A 22,505-nucleotide genomic window follows, 5' to 3' on the forward strand; every position below is an offset into this window, starting at 1 on the left:
GACGGGCTTGACCAGAAGGGCAGCTGAGCGGGGAGCGGCTGGGATAAAATAAAAGGGTCAGTGAACTGGAAGTCCCAGTGAGGGAGACAAAGAGCGAGGGCAAGTTAAGCAAACGAGAAGGTTGTATAGGGAGCCCCATCAGCGGCCGTGGCAATGGAGTCCTGCACATTCTAAGAAGCACTGCAGGAGAGCGTGGCTGAGGAAGAGCTGCGGCAGCCGTGAACCAAGAGGCCATGGCGCTTGATGGCTATTCGGGTGAATGTTGATACCGTGGAGTCAGGGCAGACAAAACGGAAGAGAAAACTGGGCCAGGACGGCTATTAGAAAGCACTGCAACCAGTAGCTCTGAAAAACTCACAACCGATACACAAACTTTTTTTCTTTTAATGAGGAACACCATTCCTCGTCCCCACACCGCAAGCACTACACTGGACCCGAAGATCCAAATCCTTAGAGGCATCATTTTATAATATAGTTTTGCTCCATTAGTCACATGCTATTTGTTTTGATGCAGATATAAATGTTATGCTTCAATGAACCTACTTCATGTACTTATTAAAGGGTAGATTAAAAAAAAAATCAAATAAACTGCCCATTAGGGTTAGGCCCCTGTGCTTTCCGTAAGTCAGAATATGGACTAATCATAAATTCATCATGAATAACAGTAAATTCCACTTGCCAAGTCCTCTCAATTGACTGTGTTTAACAGAAAGAAAGAAAAAGGCAAGACAAACTCTAAGAATAATGTTTCTAAAGTAATCATAATTTGGTACTAGTTTCTGTAATAACTAAAATTTTTAACTTACTCTAAAAAAACATACTTACACTTTAGAAATTTCTTAAGGTCATTAATGTACCCTCTATAGGACTCTGGATTAGACACGCTGAATGAAAAATCCAATGCTGTCACCGGTTTTGGAAAAACCATAAGCCCTATAGAGATAAAAGAAAAGGGGGGAAATTAATTATAGCAATTCCCTTCTCTCCCTCCTTCTCCTTACTCTTATCTCTAAAAAGGAAGATCTCAGTAAATTTTGTGGAAATTGTTTTCACAGGTAGGTTGAAATTATCAAGAACCTCCCACTTCTATCTGACTACGAAGAGACATCTAAAATGAAAAAATTCCACATCTTCACAATCACCTCGGACATTACCAATTAGAAACCTCCTCTAAATCTTAGTTAGAATTGCTCTGTTCCTTAATTTAAAAGATGCAAGTTTTCCTTTGTACTTTCTACATTCATTTTCTATTAAATATTTTTAGGTTTTGCCAATTTGCCATTAATATAGAGAAAATTTTAGCAAATCAAAATCTAAGCACTTTGTCATTCAAATTACAGCTGTACGAAAACATTCGTAAAGAAAGCTTACCTTATTCAGTGAAAGAGGCCTATACAATTTTAACTCTACAGTTAAATATTCTTCCTTCAATAATAAACACTGCTCGATAACTAAAATGTGGTTTTCTCATACTGAACTGACGCATAACCACCAACAATTTCACATTAGCAATCAACACCCATGTATATAGAATATGTTTGCATGAGTTTATTAACAGAAAATGTAAGCCTATTTATCTCTAACAATCAGGCTTCCAACTTTAAGCTTTCCTTGATTTAAAAGCATTAGATCAAAAGTGTGTCTGTACATGTATAACTGAGTCACTGTGCTGTACAGCAGAGATTGGCACAGCATTGTAAATCAACTCTACTTCATAAAAAAAATTGTTTAATTTAAAAGCATTAGATCTACATTCAGCCTTGCACAAAGGCTTAAACAAAAAAATCCTAAAATTCTCACTAGTTTCTAAACATTCCCCATATATCAAAGTTATTATAGATAAGCCTTGCATTGAATCTGAAAATAAATAACAAGGTTGTTTTAGTTTTCATTAAAATTGCTTTTGCTGTTTGCAACTAGAGAAAGCCTGTGCACAGCAATGAAGACCCAATGCAGCCAAAAAAAAAAAAATTGCTGCTCATAGACATCTAATTCGTTTTAGATCAAACCCAGTTTCTTTCCAATCCTAAATACCTGCCTTTGTTGATCTGCGTGGTTCTTGAGTTAAACTACAATAGATCCGATGCTACTCAACTATGATGAAACACTCAATGTTCCCAAATGGCAGAGCAAATCTTATTCCATATACAGCACAAAAGAGCCCCAATTAGATTCCCCATTCACCTACTATCTCAACATACCAGATCACTTGGATTTGGAGGATCTCATATGCCTATTTTTCCTTACCCCTCCACCTACTACAAAATCAATAGTAACTTTCTGACTTTTTAATAAAAATGTTCAATGTAGAAATAAAACCTGACCATCCAGTATATGAAGTGACCATCTGTGTATGTCTGAAATTGTATGTTTTCATTTTTAAGGTTTTACAGAAGGAACAAGAAATAATATACTGTAAGTGAAAAAGTAACAGAATCAAGGCAGCTTATACATAACTGTATAAAAACACCCAACTTTAAGAAAAACCCAACTTTTAATAAAACATCCAGTTTGAAAGAAATTTTAAAGAAAAATATGAAAATGTCTATGCTTTATAAAAAAAAGATTACATTCCTTTAACATGACTTATTTCTATGGGAAGTTTTAAATGACTCAATTTACAAAAACTCTGTAGACCAGAATGTCTAAAACTGAGTTTCTGACACAAGTTACTTCTTAGATCTTGCTGAGCAATGCTCTTGGAGCCTTAGTTCATTTAACAGCCTGTTTGAAACTCTTAAGTAAAAAAAAAACACAGCAGGAATGTGCCGTACGGCTGCATTTTTTGACGCAGTACACCTACGTCCTCCAAATAAAGTCTTGGCTTACCCCAAACCATGAACATCAACAGAATGTGAAAACTACAGTAACTCTTACGTCTTTATAATTTAAACCACTGGAGCATGAATATGTGTGTATGCATGTGTGTGCATCTATAGGGGTGTGCATGGATGGTACGTGTTTATATCATATGCATGTATATGTTAATACACATACCAATTTCAAACTAGCATTTATTTTACCAGGTGCAAATACATTATTGAAATGATACCATTTAAAAATAAACCTTAGGGCCTCCCTGGTGGCGGAGTGGTTGAGAGTCCACCTGCTGATGCAGGGGACACGGGTTTGTGCCCCGGTCCGGGAAGATCCCACATGCCACGGAGCGGCTGGGCCCGTGAGCCATGGCCACTGAGCCTGCGCGTCTGGAGCCTGTGCTCCACAACGGGAGAGGCCGCAACAGTGAGAGGCCCGCGTACCGCAAAAAAAAAAAAAAAAAAAAAACTTGAATATGGTCATTGTTAAAAAAAAAAAAAAACCTTAGAAAAAAGAAGTAGAAATAAAATTTAATTACCCATAATTCCTTTATGAAGAGAAAATCATATTTAACAAACTAGTATACATTCATCTAATATTATATTGATATATAATATGAATACGTGTACATATATATTTGTTTATTTGAACTAATATTAAGTTTTTAAGTACTATAATACACTTGGTGAATGATTTTAAGGAACTTAGTTTAAAATTATATACTTAAAAAAGTATATTGAACACATTTTACTGCTTTTATTATTCATGAAATTATAAATGGTTTAATATTTCTGAAATAGATCAGCTTATGTTCAACAGTAATAGTCACATAACTTAAGGCAGCAAGAGAAATAATTATCTTAGAATTCATCTAGGTAGAAAGAAAACAGGGCTACAATGAAAGATGAGGAAAAAATTAGCATGGAGCTGGTCTCAGATACATGGTCAAATAGACCAAAAGAGTTATTCATGATATTTAGATAAATATTAGCTGCAAACAAAGGAAAAGCCATTAGAACAAACTTTTTAAGAAAACTGGTTGGGGAAACTGGTTCAATCTCGCTGCTGATATAGCTGAGAAGTCCATGCAGTGGGCAAGGATCTAGGCTAGGGTTCCTCAGCCGTGGACCTAATGACATTCTGAACTAGATGATTCTTTGTTGTGGGAGGTTGTCCCATGCACTATAGGGATGTTTAGCAGCACCCCTGGCCTCTACTCACAGTAGCACATCTGCAGTTGTGACAACCAAAAATGTCTCCAGACAGTGCTGAATGGCCTTGGGGGGCAAATCACTGCTGGAAGAGAACCACTGCTGCAGACAGAAACCTCCTGCTGCAGACTCCCACCTTCCCTGGCCTGCATGCCCACTCTGCCTGCTGCCCAAATCACGCTCCTCCATGGAGAGCCGTCCCTTTGCTAGCATCTCTGGACGTTGTTTATATTTCTGGGAATTAGATACACTGGAGTTCTGCACATTATTGTTATTTACTAGCACTTTGAGGACAAGGGCCGTGTGCACCAACAAAAGCGGAGCTAACATTCAAAGACCAACTGTTTAAAAAGAATAAAACCAGGAAGGAGAAAATGTGACTTAAACAAGTGCTCCAGGTTAAGATTTTCTTCCGTACGAAGGTACATTCTCCAGTATCCTAGAGGAAATTTTTTTCCCTAAGACAATCAATAGAGAATAATTCAACATATTAAGAGTATACTCATTTTATTCTCTATTGACTTCTTACCATTTCCACACTAAGCAATTAAAAACACGAAGCATGGGGCTTCCTTGGTGGCGCAGTGGTTGAGAGTCCGCCTGCTGATGCAGGGGACACGGGTTCGTACCCCGGTCCGGGAAGATCCCACATGCCGCGGAGCGGCTGGGCCCGTGAGCCATGACCGCTGAGCCTGCGCGTCCGGAGCCTGTGCTCCGCAATGGGAGAGGCCACAACAGTGAGAGGCCCGTGTACCGCAAAAAAACAAACAAACAAACAAACGAAAACATGAAGCATGTATTTTACAAGACCAATGCTCTAACCCACACCAGAGCTGAAATATATACTTCATAAGTAAATTACTCAGAGCAAAGTGAAATTACTACACAATATTCATAAACACCATTCATAACTATAACTATATTCATCAATCTGGCTTCACTTTAACTCTCAATATTCATTTCTGCTTACTCTTGGCAAAAGACTCAAGATTTATCAGCCAGGGTTTTGTATCACTGTGTAAATATTAAAGGTTTTTATATCAGTATGTAAATATTAAAGGTCTTTATATCACTATGTAAATATTAAACAACAAACAAAATCAAAACTTTCACATTATCTAACTCTAAAGTTTAACATCTTCTACTGGCTATGTAATACAGACTTACGGAGAAGATAAAAGTATAACCCAATTTTGTTAGAAGCCATGATAATCACAACATAATTAATTACCTGGACTAGGAATCTGGTCACGATATTTTGGAACCTCATCGTTCAGAGTCTGAAGCATAGCCCACATTGTGAAGGTAAAGAGTGCAGCCAGGAACCCATAAAAGACTAGGTAGAAGAGCAAGATCAAACCTGTAAAAGAAAATAAAACTCATAAAGTTGAAGATATACACATTGTGTGTGTGTGTGTGTGTGTGTGTGTGTGTGTGTGATGTGGCCAGGGTAAAAAAACAGACCCATCATTGCAAGGCTAGAACTCCAAGCTTTGCCATGCACACAGCCAAGTATCTTCATATTCAGAGCGATGTGAATTTGCCCAAGCAAGGGGTATTTCAGCAGGCAGCACCCACCCACATTCTGTGACCCCCTCCTCTCCTCTGATACTTCCAACTACAAGTAGCTTCCACAGATCACACTGATTCAAGATCAGAGCTTTAAAATTCCAGCACATAAGGGAGTATTTCCCGAAATGGAGTTAATGCTCTCTAGAAAGAAGAAAGATGATTTTAGGTTGGACAAAAACCCCAGTATGTATATGTGACAAACAAAAAAATTAACACATAGGACTTCCCCAGTGGTCCAGTGGTTAAGACTCCGTGCTTCCACTACAGGAGCCATGGGTTCAATCCTAGGGGAAGTTCTGCATGCCGCACAGGCGGCCAAAAAAAAAAAGAATTAGCACATCAACCCTGTATTTCACAGTAATTATTAGCATAAATTTGGGTTTTAAAAAGTGAGCTGATTTAGAGAATAGCCAGGAAACATGCAGAGAAGGTAAATCATGAAGCTGGTATCAATGAATAAAGTTTAGGAAACACTGGTTGAGTGGAAGCATCATGCAGAAGTGAAGAGAGGAGCATCCCAACCAGTGGGACTTGACAACTCCCTGCTAAGCACGCAGCAAGAGCTGGCAGACGCAAGTTTCAACATCAAGGGCTTAACCTTTTTTTCTTCACAATCTGGAAACACTAAGATCTATCCTAAGCCAGTGATTTATTTTGTGAACATCTAGATTTTTCTCAAATGTCTGTATTCAAAGATCTAACACCGTAAGTGGTCACCATCAAGATTATATACTAGAATATATTGTTAACGTCACACATTTATATTTGAACATTTAAAAACTGATCAAAGGGACTTCCCTGGCAGTCCAATGGTTAAGACTCCGTGCTTCCAATGCAGAGGGCACGGGTTGGATTCCCGGTTGGGGAGCTAAGATCCCACGTGCCACGCAGCACAGCCAAAAAAAAACCTGATCAAAGAATATTCAATAAATCCTCAGTTACAGCAACAGTAAAGAACACTTAATTCCCCAAAGTTGAATTAACATCAGCTTCATTTTCCAGTCTTAACATAAACCTGCTTATTAATATTTGTCCTAGCAGAAGGACTAGAGCAGGGGTTCCTAACCTGGAATCTATGGACCCTTCACCCTCACTCATCCCCAGAAGGATTAACTTCAGAGCTTCTATGACTTCTGTAATAATACAGTTCTGAATATACCCATTTTTCTTCTGCGGAGTGGCTCTACAACGTTCTTGTGATGCTCAAAAGACCCTGTGACCCCGAAACAGATTGTGGCAAAAGCTAGATAACTTTCATTTGTTACCTGCGGGCCAGGAAACTGCCTCCCCTTTTTTTAAGCAAAGGGGAAACAGTTAAAGCAATTTCATTTTAATTTAGACCAGCATTCCCCGTCCTCCCCCTGCCCCAATTACCAGGAGGCCAAAATAGGGAGCGAAAGGACAGAAGGAAGAAAGGAGCACAGGATGTCGCCTCCAGACAGCATCACTTCCCTATCACACAGAGTGATCCTGTTGCAGAAACACAAAGGAAGACCAATCTCAAAGAAGTGATCAGTTTACTACAGAGGTAGATGAAATACGTGCAAAGCCCAAAGGATGGTTTAATGAGATACAGAACAAAAACCATTCTTTCAGATCTGGGTATTTGTAGGAACTAATGGATAAACTCCTCCACAGAGCAGACCAGGGTACAAATATATAAATGTGATAAGGAGTGGGGGACGTGTTCCATCCAATAAAGCCTCACTTACAGAGCAGGCAGACTGAGGCCACAGTAGTTTGTCAACTGACGCAGTAGATATTAAACTGGAGAAGTTTAAAACAGAGGTGCCAGGAGTTTAATTATTTAGCGGTGTTTCAAAGTCATCTGAAAATATGCTTACCATTTTCAAATTTGATTTTAAATTTTCAGGAAAAATAATATAAAGCAGATTTATAAAAATGGTTACAAAGCAAATGAACATATAGCAAACACGAAGAGAAGTGTAAAAACTTCCTATAAAGAGCTGGGTTGGGACTTCCCTGGTGGTCCAGCGGTTAAGACTTCACCTTCCAAGGCAGGGGGTGCGGGTTCCATCCCTGGTCGGGGAGCTAAGATCCCACATGCCTCGGGGCCAAAAAAAAAAAAAAAACCAAAACAGAAGCAATATTGTAGCAAATTCAATAAAGACTTTAAAAATGGTCCACATCAAAAAAATCTCAAAAAAAAAAAAGTTAGGTTTATAAAATAGATACACAGATTAACAGCAATGTCCCAAACCTGATGCCATGTACTAGTGGCCATTAAGTCAATTTTGAATGTAGGGAGTGTACCAAGTACATAAGTGATTTTCAGCACTGAAGCCAATTTCCCCTGCTTGATAAGATCCTCTCGCCAAGAACAAACTTAACATTTAAAAACTAAAATTAATCTCACTTGTAAAAACCACATATGAAAGACCACTCACAAGGATGGCAGTACTTTATCAACTTAACCGCCTTTCTCCTACACTAAGAAAAAAAATACCTGAAAATAAAAACAGACGTTGTAAACTGCTGTTCTTATATATCAGTATCTTGCAGTTATTTACTCAGATGCATTCCTGACAATGACAGGGATGAAACAAATTGAGCTACCCTACCTGAGTAATAGGTAGTGCAGATGGGACCTGTTCAGTGTGCCATGTCTGCCTCAGCGCTAGTTAATGTAAGCAGGGAACAGGTAAGTCATTAGGCTTCATCAAGGCCTGGACATCCACACCCGTTCAACACACTGAGACCGTGTGATCTGAAATCCCTACTTCTGCAAACTTCCTAGTTACCTGAGGGTACCTAGACAATAGAAAGACTATGCCTTATCCTCAGAGAATTCTGATGAGAAACAACTTCCCCTTGGTAAATAAATTAATAACCTGTTTATAGTTAAAAATAAATTAAAGCAGAGGCAGGTATAATTTTTTAAAAAATCAATTATATGGACAAGTACAAATTTAAAGTCCTTTGTATATTCAAATTTTTATAAGGAGCTATTTATTGAGGTATAATTCACATTTCATTCACCTATGAGTGGAACTGCTTGATCATATGGTAATTCTGTTTAGTATTTTGAGTTAAGTACCAGACTATTTTCCAAAGCATCTACAACATTCTACATTCCCACCAGCAGGATTCCAATTTCTCCACATTCTCATTAATACTTCCTAGTGGGTTTAATTTGCACTTCCCTAATGACTAATGATGTTGAGCATTTTTTCATGAGCTTATTGGTCATTCGTACCTTCTTTAGAGAACTGTCTATTCAGATCCTTGGCCCATTTTTAAATTGGGTTGTCTTTTTATTGAGTTCTAAGAGTTCTTTATATATTATAAGCACAAGCCTCTTGTCAGATACATGATGTTCAATTATTTTCTCCCATTCTGTGGGTTGTCTTTTCACTTTCATGACAGTGTCCTTTATTATTATTTTTTTCAGCAAAACATTATTTTATTTTTATCTCAGCAAATGTTCTCATTTGGCACCCGACTGGCATCAAACCAAAGCCCTTAGGCCAACAGGTGTGGGCTGAGACCACCTGCAAACTTCCCATGTGTAGGTCTCAATGGCTATGCACATCAGAGCACCTATTTCTCTCTCTAGTCCCTTAGGGTGGCCTAAAGGTCTCAGGTGCGCTAACAGTGCTGGCCACGAGGTGGTGGAAAAGTTGTGACGCTGAAATCTGCTGGGATAGGAAACCAAGCAGTGCCCTGAAAGCAAGTTCTTTTCTCAGGTGACAGATACCCAGATAGGGTCCTGCTCATGCTTATTCAACATACTCCTGTCTGCCTGGTGACACTTTTTAGAGCTCAAGCATCTAAGGAAGTCTTGTCTGGCGGGATGGGACAGTAAGCTCTCAGGTCAGCACTGTTGGCCTGGGGAAATCCCGAGTCCAGCTTTGCAGCCTTTGCACAGTGGGTACTTTCCCAGGATCCATGATAATACTCAGAGCCCATCAGGACATTTTACTTATATGCGGTTTCCAACTGTCAGAGGAGTTCAGGACTGTCTGGCCTTCTCAGGATCTCAATTCAAGATTAGCTATTCAAAGCATGAAATAAGAGGGAATACGTTTTAAGAATCAAGGCTGCTCTTTTCAGCCCTGCTGAGGGAACAATTTCAGACATGACTTTTAGAGAGGAAGCTGGGCACTCAGCAGGGCACAAGGTGGCTTTCAGACCAAGACTCCTCCTCCTCTGGTGTGGCGGAGGTGGGACCTCAGCGTGGGGCCCCGCATTCTAGCTTTTCTTCTGCGAGCCTAGTTGACCGGCAGGCAGGGATCATGAGAAGCTGCAGGAGAATGAAGACCGGAGACGTGATCAGGCCGAACCAGAGCTCCCGAGTCTGCTCCACCAGCTTCTGGCACAACAACATCTCGAAGACGAACTTCAGGCTAAGAACCGTGAGGACCCAGAAAAGGTGGAGCACGGCCAGTCGCTTCTCTCCGACCTGGAAGAGGTGCACGGAGACGACAGTAGTGAAGTTGGTGCTGAGCCGGTCAGCGGCGAAGAAGGGCACGAACACGTTCCACCAGGAGAGGCCCGGAGCCAGGCCGTCCACACGCAGGGCCAGCAGCACGAACACCGACAGGGCCATCAGGTGCACGAAGACCTCGAAGGGAGCGAAGCCCAGCAACTGCACCAGCTCCCCGAGCGCGGAAAGCATCGCTCCGGTAGAGCGCGGGCCAGGGCCCGGGCGACGGTCTCACCCGCCTGGCTGCGCCGCCACTCCCCACGGGCCTCGCTGGCGCCTGCGCCGTCGTCGCGGCCACCGAGCTGCAGAAAGTGGCCCTGCCTGCCCTGGCTCTTGGCCCCAGCCCAGGACCCAGCACTGGCCGCCAGCTGATGCCCGCCTTGCTCGGACGCCATGCCCCGCTGGGCGCCGACAGTGTCCTTTAAAGCAGACAAGTTCTTAATCTCAAGGAAGTCCAACTTATCTATTTTTCTCCTTGGTTGCTTGACTTTTGGTATCATATCGAAAACACCACTGCCTAATCCAAAGTCATGAAGACTTGTAATTATATTTTCTTCTAAGAATTTTTAGTTTTAGCTCTTTAAGTTTGGGTCTTTGATCCACTGTGTGTTAATTTTTGTACATGCTATGAAGAAGGGAACATTGGGGTTTGGGATAAAAGCTGGGCAAGGTCCTGGATGGGTTGGTAAAAATCTAAATCTCTCCACAGAGAATCTCCATACCTGACCAGCTCTTGGCTACCTATGCCTCATCCCTGAATGCTATGACAGGGAAGTCTAAATACAAAGAGGAGGTGCAGAGAACCAATAATTACAAAATACTGAGAAGAAAAACTAATCCAATAAAGTATCAAATGCAACAAAGAAAGTAATGCCTGAAAAAACTGGGTTGTAACAGGGTACAGAACCGGGGGGGGGTAGCATGAGTATAATTAAAATACAGAGTATAAGGTAAGAGGATAATTTTTCAAAATCTGATTTCATATTCTGATTGTTAAAATTTTAAAACTTAGTAGATAGCTGAACTGGAGAAGAGTCAAATAATAATAAAAAAAAATCCAGACACCTAACAAAAAAGCAAACCAAAGACTGGGAAAAATATTTTGCATAATATGAAACCAATAAATTACTTATTTGCAATCTAGAATATATAAAGAACTCTTACAACAAAACAAACTTCTAAAACATGGACAAAAGTTTTGAACAGAAACTTCATCAAAGATGTAATGAGAATTGCAAAACAATAAAGCTCATGAAAACATACTCAACATCACTAGTTATCCAGGAAGGGCAAATCAAAACCACTACATGCTCACCAGAATGCTAGAAATTCTAAAGACTGACCATACCAAGTGATGATCTAGGAGCAGAGCAGCTGACACTCTAATACACTGCTGGTGGGAATGTGCCAAAACAAAAACCGATTTCGGAAAACAATTTTTTGAAAAGTTAGTAGCATATACCTATGATAGGATCCAGCCAATCCATTCCTAGATATTTAACCAAGAAAAACGAAAGCACACGTTCGCAGAAGTATATGAATATTCGTAAATGCTTTATTTGTAATCACTAAAAACTCCAACAACCCAAAAGGACATCAACAGATGAATTAATAAATAAATTCTGGCATATAATACAATGGAATACTATTCATGAACTACTTCTCAAAGTAACTGTGCTGAATGAAACAACTCAGCACTCCTGACCCCAAAGAGAACACGCTACATGATTCCATGCATTTAAAGTTTCAGAAAATACAAACTAATCTAAACTGTCAAAAAGCAGATCTATTTTTGCCTGGATACTGGGGAGGTAGGGAAAGAAAAGGATTACAAATGGGAAAGAGGAAATCTGGGGAGTGATGAATATTTTCATTACCTTGATTAGAGTGATAGTTCCATGGGTACAATATATGTATATGCATATAGGTGAATACACATCAAAACTCAAGTTATACATTTTAATTTTAAATACGTGCAGTTTACCATATGTCACAATTATACCTCAATAAAGCTATTTAAAAAACAAAAATTTGGAAGAAGGCCTAACCTAGAGAACTAGCCAAGCCAAAGAAAACTTCAGTGAGCTAAAAGATCAAACCAAGGTGTTTTACAATACTGGGCAAAAAGACAGAGTGTGTATGGAGCTTGTTGAGACACGGGAGACAGAACCATAATATCAATAAATCTAACAGGAATTCCACCAGAAAAGGGGATGGGGAGGAATGCCCAAAGAAATAACACACTTTGTGTCTAGATTGGAAAAGATTGAAAAATATTAGAAAATACCCTATACCTAGATAGAAAAAGGTAAAATTTCAGAATACTAAAAATAAAGTGAAAATTTCTTAAAGCTTCTAAAAAGATAGAACGGGTTTTACCTAGAGCAGAGAAATATGACTGACAGATATCTCATCAGCCAAAAATAAAACAGTATATTCCAAACTGAGGAGGCTTTAAGTTTTAGCTACACTGTCTTCATTTCCTTCGTTTTGGAAGAAAAACTTATATATTATCTAACCTGAAAAAAAAGGACAAAGTTCACAGACTAAATTCTAGAAAAAGCTAATATAATTGTACATTTTTCATTTTTTAAAGTTTTCTTTAAAAATCGAAGACCAGAAAAATATATAAAGCAATGGTGAGCAAAGAAACCAGTAAGACTTGCTGGTAACATCTAAGTAAGTGTTGATTTTAATTTCTTCTCCTTTTCATGTCTGAGGAATAACTTACATACAATAATTTTCATTGATTCCAAGTGCACAATCCCAATGAGTAGACAGTTGCATGTATTGTGAAACCACCACTACACTAATGATACAGAACATTTCTATCACCTCTGAAAGGTTCCTTGTGCCCGTTTGCAATCTGTACATCCTTCAGCCAGCCAATGATCTCCTTTTGCCACTACATTAGTCTGTATTTTACACAGTTAAAATTTGATTTTAATTTAGTAACAAGTTAAAACCCCAAAAATATTAAGGTAGGAATAATTTAATAGTAGTCTAATAAAAGACATTCTCAAAGTGGGTTAAAGAAAACCTTATAGCACTATAAATAAATGCTATTTATAGATAAAAACCTAAAATTATAACACATACTGGTTGAAAATAAAGTAGATCTTGGCTAACAAAAAGAAATGTAGAAGTGGCATTATTCCTGAAAGCAAACTATTTAGAATTCAAGTCAAAAGGTATTAACAAAGCAAAGATATTCTCTATTAATAAAAAGTAAACAAAACACATCAAGAAGATACAGCATAAAAGCCATGAACATTTGTGATGCTAAGTGGCTTAAGATATGTAAAGCAAAATTTATCACAATCATCTGTAGAGATTTTAACGTACCTCTTCCAGAAATCCACAGATCAGGTAAACAATAACAAAAAGGATAATATTTTAAAAACACAACTAATAGTTATTTAATATATGTAAAACTTTGTAGTCACCAGAAAATATACTCTTTATAAACCTGGAACATTGCCTCGAAACTGACCATGACTTAAATTTCAAAAAAACCAAACCAAAACAAAATAAAAAATAACCTAAAAAAAAAAAAATCAAGGCCACATTTTTCAAAATCAAAGTATGTTAGAGAAGTATAACAAAAATTTAGAAAATGGACTGCTAAATAACCTTTGGATTAAAAAGACAACAAAACCCAAAACATTCAAAATTCAAAACAATCATGTAGCCAAAGCAGAACACAAAGGAAAATCCAGAGCCTTATACGCATTCACTAAAAAACCAGACTAACCAAAAAAGCCAGGTTTTAAATTCAAGAGTAAAATAAATTCAAGGAAAGTAGGAGATTTAAGATACAAGCACAAGTTAATGGAAACAAATGCAAAAAAAAATCATTAATTTTACCAATAAAACCAATTTCCAACTAGTAAGCTCGAAAATAGATGAAATATATGATTTTTAAAGAAAATAAACATATTCAAATCAGAAGTTGTTACAAGAAATAAAGAGCTCTATCCCTAAAAGAGACACTATGTCCAAATGGCTTTAGTTCTCCCAATTTTCAAGTAGATTCTTTCTCTACACACGAGCTGTCCTTTTTGTATGCTCCGTAAGTTACCTAAATCTTTATAAGGCTAGCACTCTCCAGATACCAAAACTAAACAGGCAGTACTCGCACAGATTTCACAAATTTATTTTATTTTAAACGCTTACATAGAGCTTACATGCTATAGAGTGATAATGACACAGGAACAGAGATACAGATTAATAACAAAACATAACAATAATCAAGAAAGGATCCATATAAAATCCACGTAACAAAGCGGGCACTTCAAATCAGTGAGAAAATGATGGACTATTCAATATATTTTGAGATAAGTGATCAGGAACAGCCTATAAAAGACTGTTAAATTTGTAATAATATTTATTTAAACAAGTACAATTTTTAAAATAAAAGAATTAAGAGACAAAAGACAGCAAAAAGACGAGCAGGTCGCTGTAAAGAAACGAAAACTGAGCAAACATAAATTGCAATTATCAGAGACACTGCAAATTAAACCAACCAAGACACCAGCATCCCAACAAACTGGCAAAAATTTTTAAAGAGTGATGATAACCAATGCTCAGAAAGTTGAAGGGAAACAGGTAATTTGATCCCTGCTGGTGAGAGTACACACTGGTACAGCTTTACTGGAGGACAATAAATTAATATAAAAATAAACATATACTATAAACTGGTGATTCCATTTCTCAGTGACTACCCTGGATAAATAGTTGCACACATGCACTGCACAATTTGCAAGAGAAAAATTGCAAACAACTAAATATTCATCACAAAGAAATATATATATATCTTGGATATATATCCCTACACTATGGAATATTATGCAATGACTCAAAGGAATGAGATAAATAAATGGGGGGGAGAGAGAGACAGAGACATGGAAACAGGCAAGACATATTAAGTGAAAAAAAGCAAGTTCTAGAACATACATTCTTCCTATTACTCATGTAAAAGTGGAAAATTAATTATTCCTACATAGTCCACATATACTCATATACATACACACACACACACACATACATATACACATATGTAAGTGTGTTGAAAAAGGACTGGTAGGAAAACTGATAAGCAATCATTATCTGTGGGAAAGACTGCGACTGGTAGAAGGCAGTGAAGAGAAACAATATATTCATGTATTCTTTCTTCTCCAATATCCAATTAGGAATACTTACAAATACACAGAAAAGTTAAAAGAAATGTAAGTGAACACGCATAAATCCCACCTAGATTCTACAGTAAAGTCTACTGTATTTACCTCTTATCTATTCACCGTCTATTTTTTTTTTTTAAGAATTTCAAGTTGCAGATGTCAGTACACTTAACCCCTAAATACTTCAACATTATATTAACTAAAATTGAGGGAAAATTGCATTCAGCAAAATACACAAATCTCCAAGGTACCATGACACGGTTGTTTAGAAATACATTCACCTCTATGATTCAAACAGCTATCAAGATACAGAACATTGCCAACACCCTATAAAGTTCTCATGCCCCTTCCCAGTCAATCCCCACGACCACCATCCTAGAGGCAAACACCATTCTGGGCTTTTCCCCAGCATAGGTAAGTATTGCTTGATTTAGAATTTCAAAGAAATGAAATTATATAGTATATTCTCTTTGGTAAAGCTTCTTTTCTGCTCAGCCTAATTGTGGGATTCACCCATGTTTTGTGTTACCTGTAGTTTGCTCCTTTTTACTGTTGAGTAGTATTCCACTGTGTGGACACTGGTTTGTTTATCCATTCTACTGCCGGACACCTGGGCTCTTTCCAGTTTGGAGCTACTATGAATATTTTGTGTATTTTTGTGGACATATGTTTTCATTTCTCTTGGGTAAACTGCTGGGGATCATGGGGTAAGTGTATATTTACTTGTACAGTAAATTGTTAGACCTTTATCCAAAGTGGATATACCACATATGTTTTAAAAAGTATGATAGGTAACAGTGGTTACCCAGGGAAGAAGCTGAGGATGACAGTGGACTTATTGACTATTCACATCTGTACTATAAAAACTCAAATAATGAAGTTACTTTTGTCATATGAAAAAAAACAAAGCCAAGAGTCCACATTCCATTTAAGACACGTTCAGGTTTCTTGGATTAGCCTACGCTGACCACTAACTAACTTCTAAAGCATAGGTCAGCAAATCATGGCTGCTGCCTGTTTTTGTAAATAAAATACTGAAACGCAGCTAGGCCACTAGTAAACATATTGTTTACGGCCGCTTTCAAGCTACTAACAGCAGAGTTGAGTAGCTGCAACACATACTGTATTCCTGGCAAAGCCTAAAATATTATCTGGTCCTTTAAGGAAAAAGTTTGCAGCCTCCTGTTCAAAAGCATTTGTATAGGCCTTGATTTTCATTCCAATGTGACATCTGAAACTATCTCGTGCAACTTCTCCCTTACAGAGGAAACTAAGACCAAGAGATTTTTAATGACTTATCTAAGCTTAGATGGAGATGTAGAATTCTAATTCAGGTCTATATTCTGAATCCTAGTCTGATCATCTTCTCAGTATACTGGTAAATTTCTAAGACTTATCAAGCAAAAATACATAGGCCCACAGGCTCACTTTGACTACGATGCCCTATCTGGAAACGTCAATGAATTAGAAATTTAGTGGAACAGAATCATGGTGAGCTGAGGGGAATGATGAACAAGTTTCTCCACAAACAAGACTTTCATAGTGTGGAGCTATACCAATTAATCAAAATACTCTCAACTTTAGCCCAAGGACCAGGTGAATCACAAGTGGAAACTGACTAAATGACAATTTATTCATCAAAAAAATAGTAAGTGCTTACTATGTGCTAGGCGTTGTAGGGACATAAAATGCACCTGTGATTCTTGCTCTGGGAGAACATCCAGCTAGTGGGAGCAACGTATATAAACAACTCTAATCCAGGATACAAAATTTTTAGGTGTTATAGACGATAAATGTATTATTTTCACCTGGGCAAGTCCGAGAAGGCTTATGGCAGAGAGGGCACTAGATCTATGAAGCAGGGGAGAATTTATGATGCAGAGAATGAAGGGCACGGGAGAGGGAATGAGCAGGGCATTCCAGACCAAGAGGCCTTAGACATACCCATTTGGCTATGACATGTGGTGTACAGGGAGCAGGGTGTAAAATGACATATTATATAAGGTTGGAAATGTCGTTCTAAGCCAATATGTAATATATCCGGAATACCAGGCTGTCTGGAACTGATTTAAACCTTCTGAAAGCAGTGGGGATCCCAACAGCTTTGGGGTATAGGGAGTAGCTTGACCAAAGCTGCAGCCTTAGAAATAATCTGATAGCAGTGAAGTTACACTGGTTTAGGTCACAATGATTCTAACTGATTCCTTGGATCTTTCTGGGGCTGCACCAGAAGAGCCTAACTTCCCCAGTCAACAACACTACACTTTTTATAAGCAGCAGATAAAAGTTGGAAAGCCAGTGGTCTCTTTAAACTAGGACCAATTTTGAAAGAAATTTACAAAAGATTTTCATCTAGTGCTTTAAGTTTTTTAATCAGAGAATTTACAAGAAAAGGCACTACCAGATCCTGAAAAAGTGGGGCAGGGTTGGTGGGAATATTGAGGGCTCTGCAATGTGCAACAGGTGGTTAGCATTATGAAGCTAGGAAAAACAAGCACCCTGGGCTCCCTCTGAATGCCTGTTTTCACAAGATACTGGAGGGTGGGGTGAGGTGGGGCAGTGGTGAGTAGGTCAGAGAAAATTAATTCCTGAATTAACTGTAGCAGTGGTAATGAGGGTGTGGGTCACCAAGAGATTCAAGAGATGTTATGGAAGTACAATTGGCATGGTTTGGCCAGGTTCAGAGCCCAGATGACAGAAATGGTAGTGACAGTCTTCAAAACTTGCAAATACAGAAGCAACTCACAACTTCAGTGGAGGAAGGGGAAAGAGCTCTGTTTATCAGTTGATAAACAAGGTACTGGAGTTGTCTAAGCCTCACTCTCAGGTTTATGGGATATGCAAGAAGCAACTGGAATCTCAGAGAGATGTTAACCAAGAAGTAAAATTTGTTGTAATCTTTGCAATTGTTTTATGAGATGAAGAAGATGAAAAAAAAACAAGGCCAAAGACAGCACCTGGGAAATCTACATCTAGGAAACAAGAGAACCAGGAAAGGAATGGCTAGAGAAGTACAGAGTAGGGGTAAGGGCCACTTTTATGGACCAGATACTGCCAACTGGCCAGAAACCATCAAAAGAAAAGTACCTCGTGCTGTGGACAAGGGTCAATTCCTTACCATGGCATCAGCAGAATACTAGGAGGAAGTCATAAATGAGAGCCAGCTCCACCAATGACTCAGTAACAAAGTTTAAACAGATATGGGGAGGTTGTTAAGTTAGGGAATTCTTCTTAAAAATATTATTAGTTAAATAGCACCCTGTAGGGAGAGGATGATACTATTAAATAAACCCCCATTAAATCTGAGAGCAGGTAAGTTTAAAAAGAAAAAAAAATCTTTATGAAGTTCTCATAAGAGCCATATAAGAAGCAGAATAGAGCAATAAAGCAGGACACAGGAGGCCTGGATAATTATCCTAATCAGATGCACGACCGGGGCATGTCAAACTCAGCTGAGTCTCTTTCTCAGTCTCCCTGAGAAAGTTAAGTGGAAGCTTTTTCTGAACACTGAACTATGAAAACCATCAGTGCTGAAGCAAAAAGGAAAAAAAAAAAAGGAAAATGCCCAAACACTGGGTGAACCATTATGCTATGATACACCAAAACCATCAAAGACATTAAAAACAATGTTGCAGAAGACTAATTACATTTAATTAGACTGGAAACATTTCATAATACTGTTCATTCATTCAACCACTTCTTATTACATTCCCACTAAGTGCCAGGCAACAGGCTAGGTGTTAGGGAATTCAAGACGGGTAAGATGTGAATAAGAAGCTTATGTCTAATAAGCGGGCCACAACAATACTGTTGAAGTCATAAATACTATACTAGAAAAAGGTATCATAGAATACACTGGAGCACTTGACCCAGTCTCAAGGCAAAGAATGGTTCGAAAAGGTTTACCAGAGATCAGGCCATCACAGCTGACATCTGAGTAGCCAGGCCAAGTTGAAGGAAGGAGAGGCTCGGAAGCTAGGAAACAGGCCCAAAAGCAGTGGGAGAGAACTATATGGAACAGCAGGGATGACAGGGGAGAAATATGCCAACCAGACTGCAAAGAGTCTGCACGTCATGCTAAGGAGCCCCGAGGGCAACAGAGTTACTCGAAGAGGTGCCCATGAAACATCCAACTGAAGATTTCTGACAGGCATTTGGTAATAAGAATACAAAAAGCCTTAGGGGCTAGAAATGCAGATTTGGCGGTCTCAAATGGAGATAATAACTAAAGCCACCAGAACATGTAAGTTCCAGCAGGAAGTGTGGACAGTCCCCACAGAAGTGATGGAGAGGGCCAGGGATACCCCAACAGAAAGTGGCAGAGGAATAAAAAACATTCCCCTTAAACGTTAAGTGATCAAACTAGGTATATCTGTGTATTTTCAAATTTTATTTATACATTTGAAAAAACTTTATACATAGGAAAATGTTAACAGTGGTTACTCTATGTGATTAAGGATGACAGGTTTTACTTCAAAATCAATATAATGAATGCATAATTAGAACATATTTATCTTCCAAAGTTAACTTTTTTTTCCTATTACACAATTCCTTTTTTTTAAATGCTAGGTTAGTAGAGGCTTAACCATAATGGAAATGCCAGAAGTCGAAAGGGGGAGGGGAAGGGGAACTGATATCTCCTAAGATTAACCTTCACTTTTTAAAAATTATTGTACATGTGATTTTTTTTCCTGCTCATACATGTGTGCTGCCCATGTACTCTTGGCATATTTCAATAAAAGTGTTTGGAACATAAAAGCGTTAAACGGTCCTTAATCAAACACAATGATAAATCACAGTAAAGTTGTTACTAAGGACAGGAGGGTTTTTAAACTTCTTTTAATACAACTAAATTAATTCTAAAAATATAAATTCAAAAGTCAATTTCAAAGAAATGGAATTACTTCGGGGGTGAGGGGAAGCTGCTCTTTAACACAGTAAAGCACATACTACTGTAATTACAAAGGTATCTGGAACATCACACACACACTTGCCCCCTCCCTCCCTTCCACTAGCAGTCCAGAAGTGCTGCCTCCTGCTGGGGGACAGCTCGGTTAGCCTCAGCTGCTGCCGCTGCCACACCCACCACTGCCCTTCATATTTATAGCCTGCACACAGGGTAAGGCAAGTCCTGTTACTTTCCCAACAGTGCAAATTTCTGTAAAGTTCAATATGTCACTCCACAGGACAAAGAATACCTTACAAAACTGGGAAAATAAACACACTTGCCTTCTCCCCTACAGTCAGACACCCAAGATGGGATGGAGCCTGATCTCCAAAGCAGAGCATTTACTGAGGCATAACCCAGAATGGGAGCAGGTGACTGAAAAAACAGCACTTCATATATAATGTGACCTATAATAAAAGAGACCTATAATAAAAGAGAAGCATGTGAACAAAATGTAGATATTAGTAGTTTGGGTCCAGAATCCTGACCCTGCTTGGAATCAGTAACTTGAGTTTTAGGTCCATGTTAAAATAAAGCATTTATTGACAGATATCCTTAAGATAATGAACTCCAAAGAAGCCCACAAGCAGATGTCATTAAATGACATTACATCGTGTTTAAAAAAAAAAAAAGCTCTGTCCTTGGAGAGTCTGAGGCCAAGGATTCTATCACTAGCTGAGTAAGTGAATTCTGACAGATCAGATCTGTGGGTTCAATTTTCTCACATATGAAAATGAGGGCACAGGGCTAGATTAGTGGCTTTCAACCTTTTCTTGATTGTGAGCCACAGTGAGAAATACATTTTACATCAAGGTATCTGAATATACAAAAAGTTTCACAGAATGATATTTTCTCTTAGAATAAACTTATTAGGCAGAATAAACTTTGATAATTTTTCTATTCTATTTCAATATTTTTAAAAATGTTAACTGCAACACATGGTCCACTGTCTACAATTAAATAACACTAGATGATCTTTGAGCTGCCTTTTACTCTAATTGTACGTAATGCATTTAGGTTTAATATCTGCAACACAGCCACAAGGTGCTAAATTGTCTTTGTCCTGTGTTTTCGTAAAAGGCAACTACTTATTCCTGATGCATCCTTACTGTCCAGCTTGAGAAAACAGCTCTGAGGAACACTTTGATCACCTACATGGTGTGCGTAGAAAGTTGTGAAGATGGAATGAGGTAAGTACGTTTATATAAGCATTTTGAAACTGCTGTAACCAAGTGTTACATATTAACCAAATATACAAGAAGCTAATCAAATTCTTCACACAGCTGTTTTAAATCAGGCAATGAGATGAAACGTAGTATTTTCACTTTATTCCCAAGGTAAACTGCAAAACTGCTTTTTAAACATGTGTTTTTAACATATATAATGCACTTGGAGAGGAACCTCAGATTACATGGGACAAATGTACTGAAGACTTGAATGTAAAAAATAAAATCAGGAAACATCTTAAATGTCTTTATAGAATCCTTGAGGTAGAGAAAGGTTTTCTTTATATGCCAGCAGCCCAGCAAATTTACCTAGGTCAAAAATAGATGTAAAAAAAAAAAAAGAAAAGAAAAATAGATGTAATAATTCCCCCCCCCGCCATTAATTTCAAAAGCGACTAAAAGAAATAATTTGCACTAATGAGGTTTAAAAAAAAAAGCCTATAACATGTTTTCAGAACATAAAACGTACATAATGTTATCCACAACCCAGAAATTCCACCAGTAGAAACATATCTCAAGGAAATAAATTTGCAAAAATGTACAAGGATGAAGGGAATGGGAGGAGGAGGGACCAATACATACAATATGTACTGGTTAAAAAAAAAAATCAGGAGTTACTCCTATTACCCTGGGTATCTCCCATGTATACATACGGTACACATTAGTAAACTTTAAAAAAAAAAAAATCCCAGTACGTCTAACTATACAATGGAACACTAGCCAGCTATTAAAAGTGGTGATATAGGTCTTTATTTATTAACATGGGAAGATGCCCACAATATACTCAAAAGATTATAAAGCAACACTTACGGTATGATCTCTTTTTGTTAAAAAAAAAATTAATAATAACATTATACACATTTTTAGTGTCTGCCCAGACATATACCAAAATATGAATAGTGGACGTCTCTGGGGTGATGAGATCAGGCAGCTCACTCATACACTGCCTTTCTGAGAACTACAAGAAGATATGCTTTCTCCAGGCACACCCCATGCTCTAGGGTACACAGCCTGGTGAGCTGAGTATGGATTTCAGCCTCCAGGCACCACTCCTCCACATTTCCTTGGAGTGAGCGCCCTTATATTGGGATAGGATTATGGATA

At 38.2% G+C, this 22,505-nt stretch overlaps 2 protein-coding genes across 2 annotated transcripts in view; both read right to left on the reverse strand.

Annotated features, from left to right (window-relative positions):
- Window positions 1-22,505, reverse strand: part of ATP1B3 (ATPase Na+/K+ transporting subunit beta 3) — a 41,523-nt gene that overhangs the window by 16,810 nt on the left and 2,208 nt on the right. Inside the window, exons 2-3 of the mRNA XM_030873325.3 lie at window positions 5,260-5,388; window positions 826-933 (exon numbers count right to left, since the gene is read on the reverse strand). Of these exons, the coding sequence (XP_030729185.1) occupies window positions 826-933; window positions 5,260-5,388 (237 nt within the window). The remainder of the gene's footprint in view (window positions 1-825; window positions 934-5,259; window positions 5,389-22,505) is intronic.
- LOC115862019 (transmembrane protein 203-like) lies at window positions 9,793-10,251 on the reverse strand. The gene has a single exon (XM_060298529.1). The coding sequence runs from the start codon at window positions 10,237-10,239 to the stop codon at window positions 9,793-9,795; it is 447 nt and encodes a 148-aa protein (XP_060154512.1). The 5' UTR covers window positions 10,240-10,251.

The sequence above is a fragment of the Globicephala melas genome, chromosome 4 (assembly GCF_963455315.2).
Source record: "Globicephala melas chromosome 4, mGloMel1.2, whole genome shotgun sequence".
NCBI lineage: Eukaryota > Metazoa > Chordata > Mammalia > Artiodactyla > Delphinidae > Globicephala > Globicephala melas.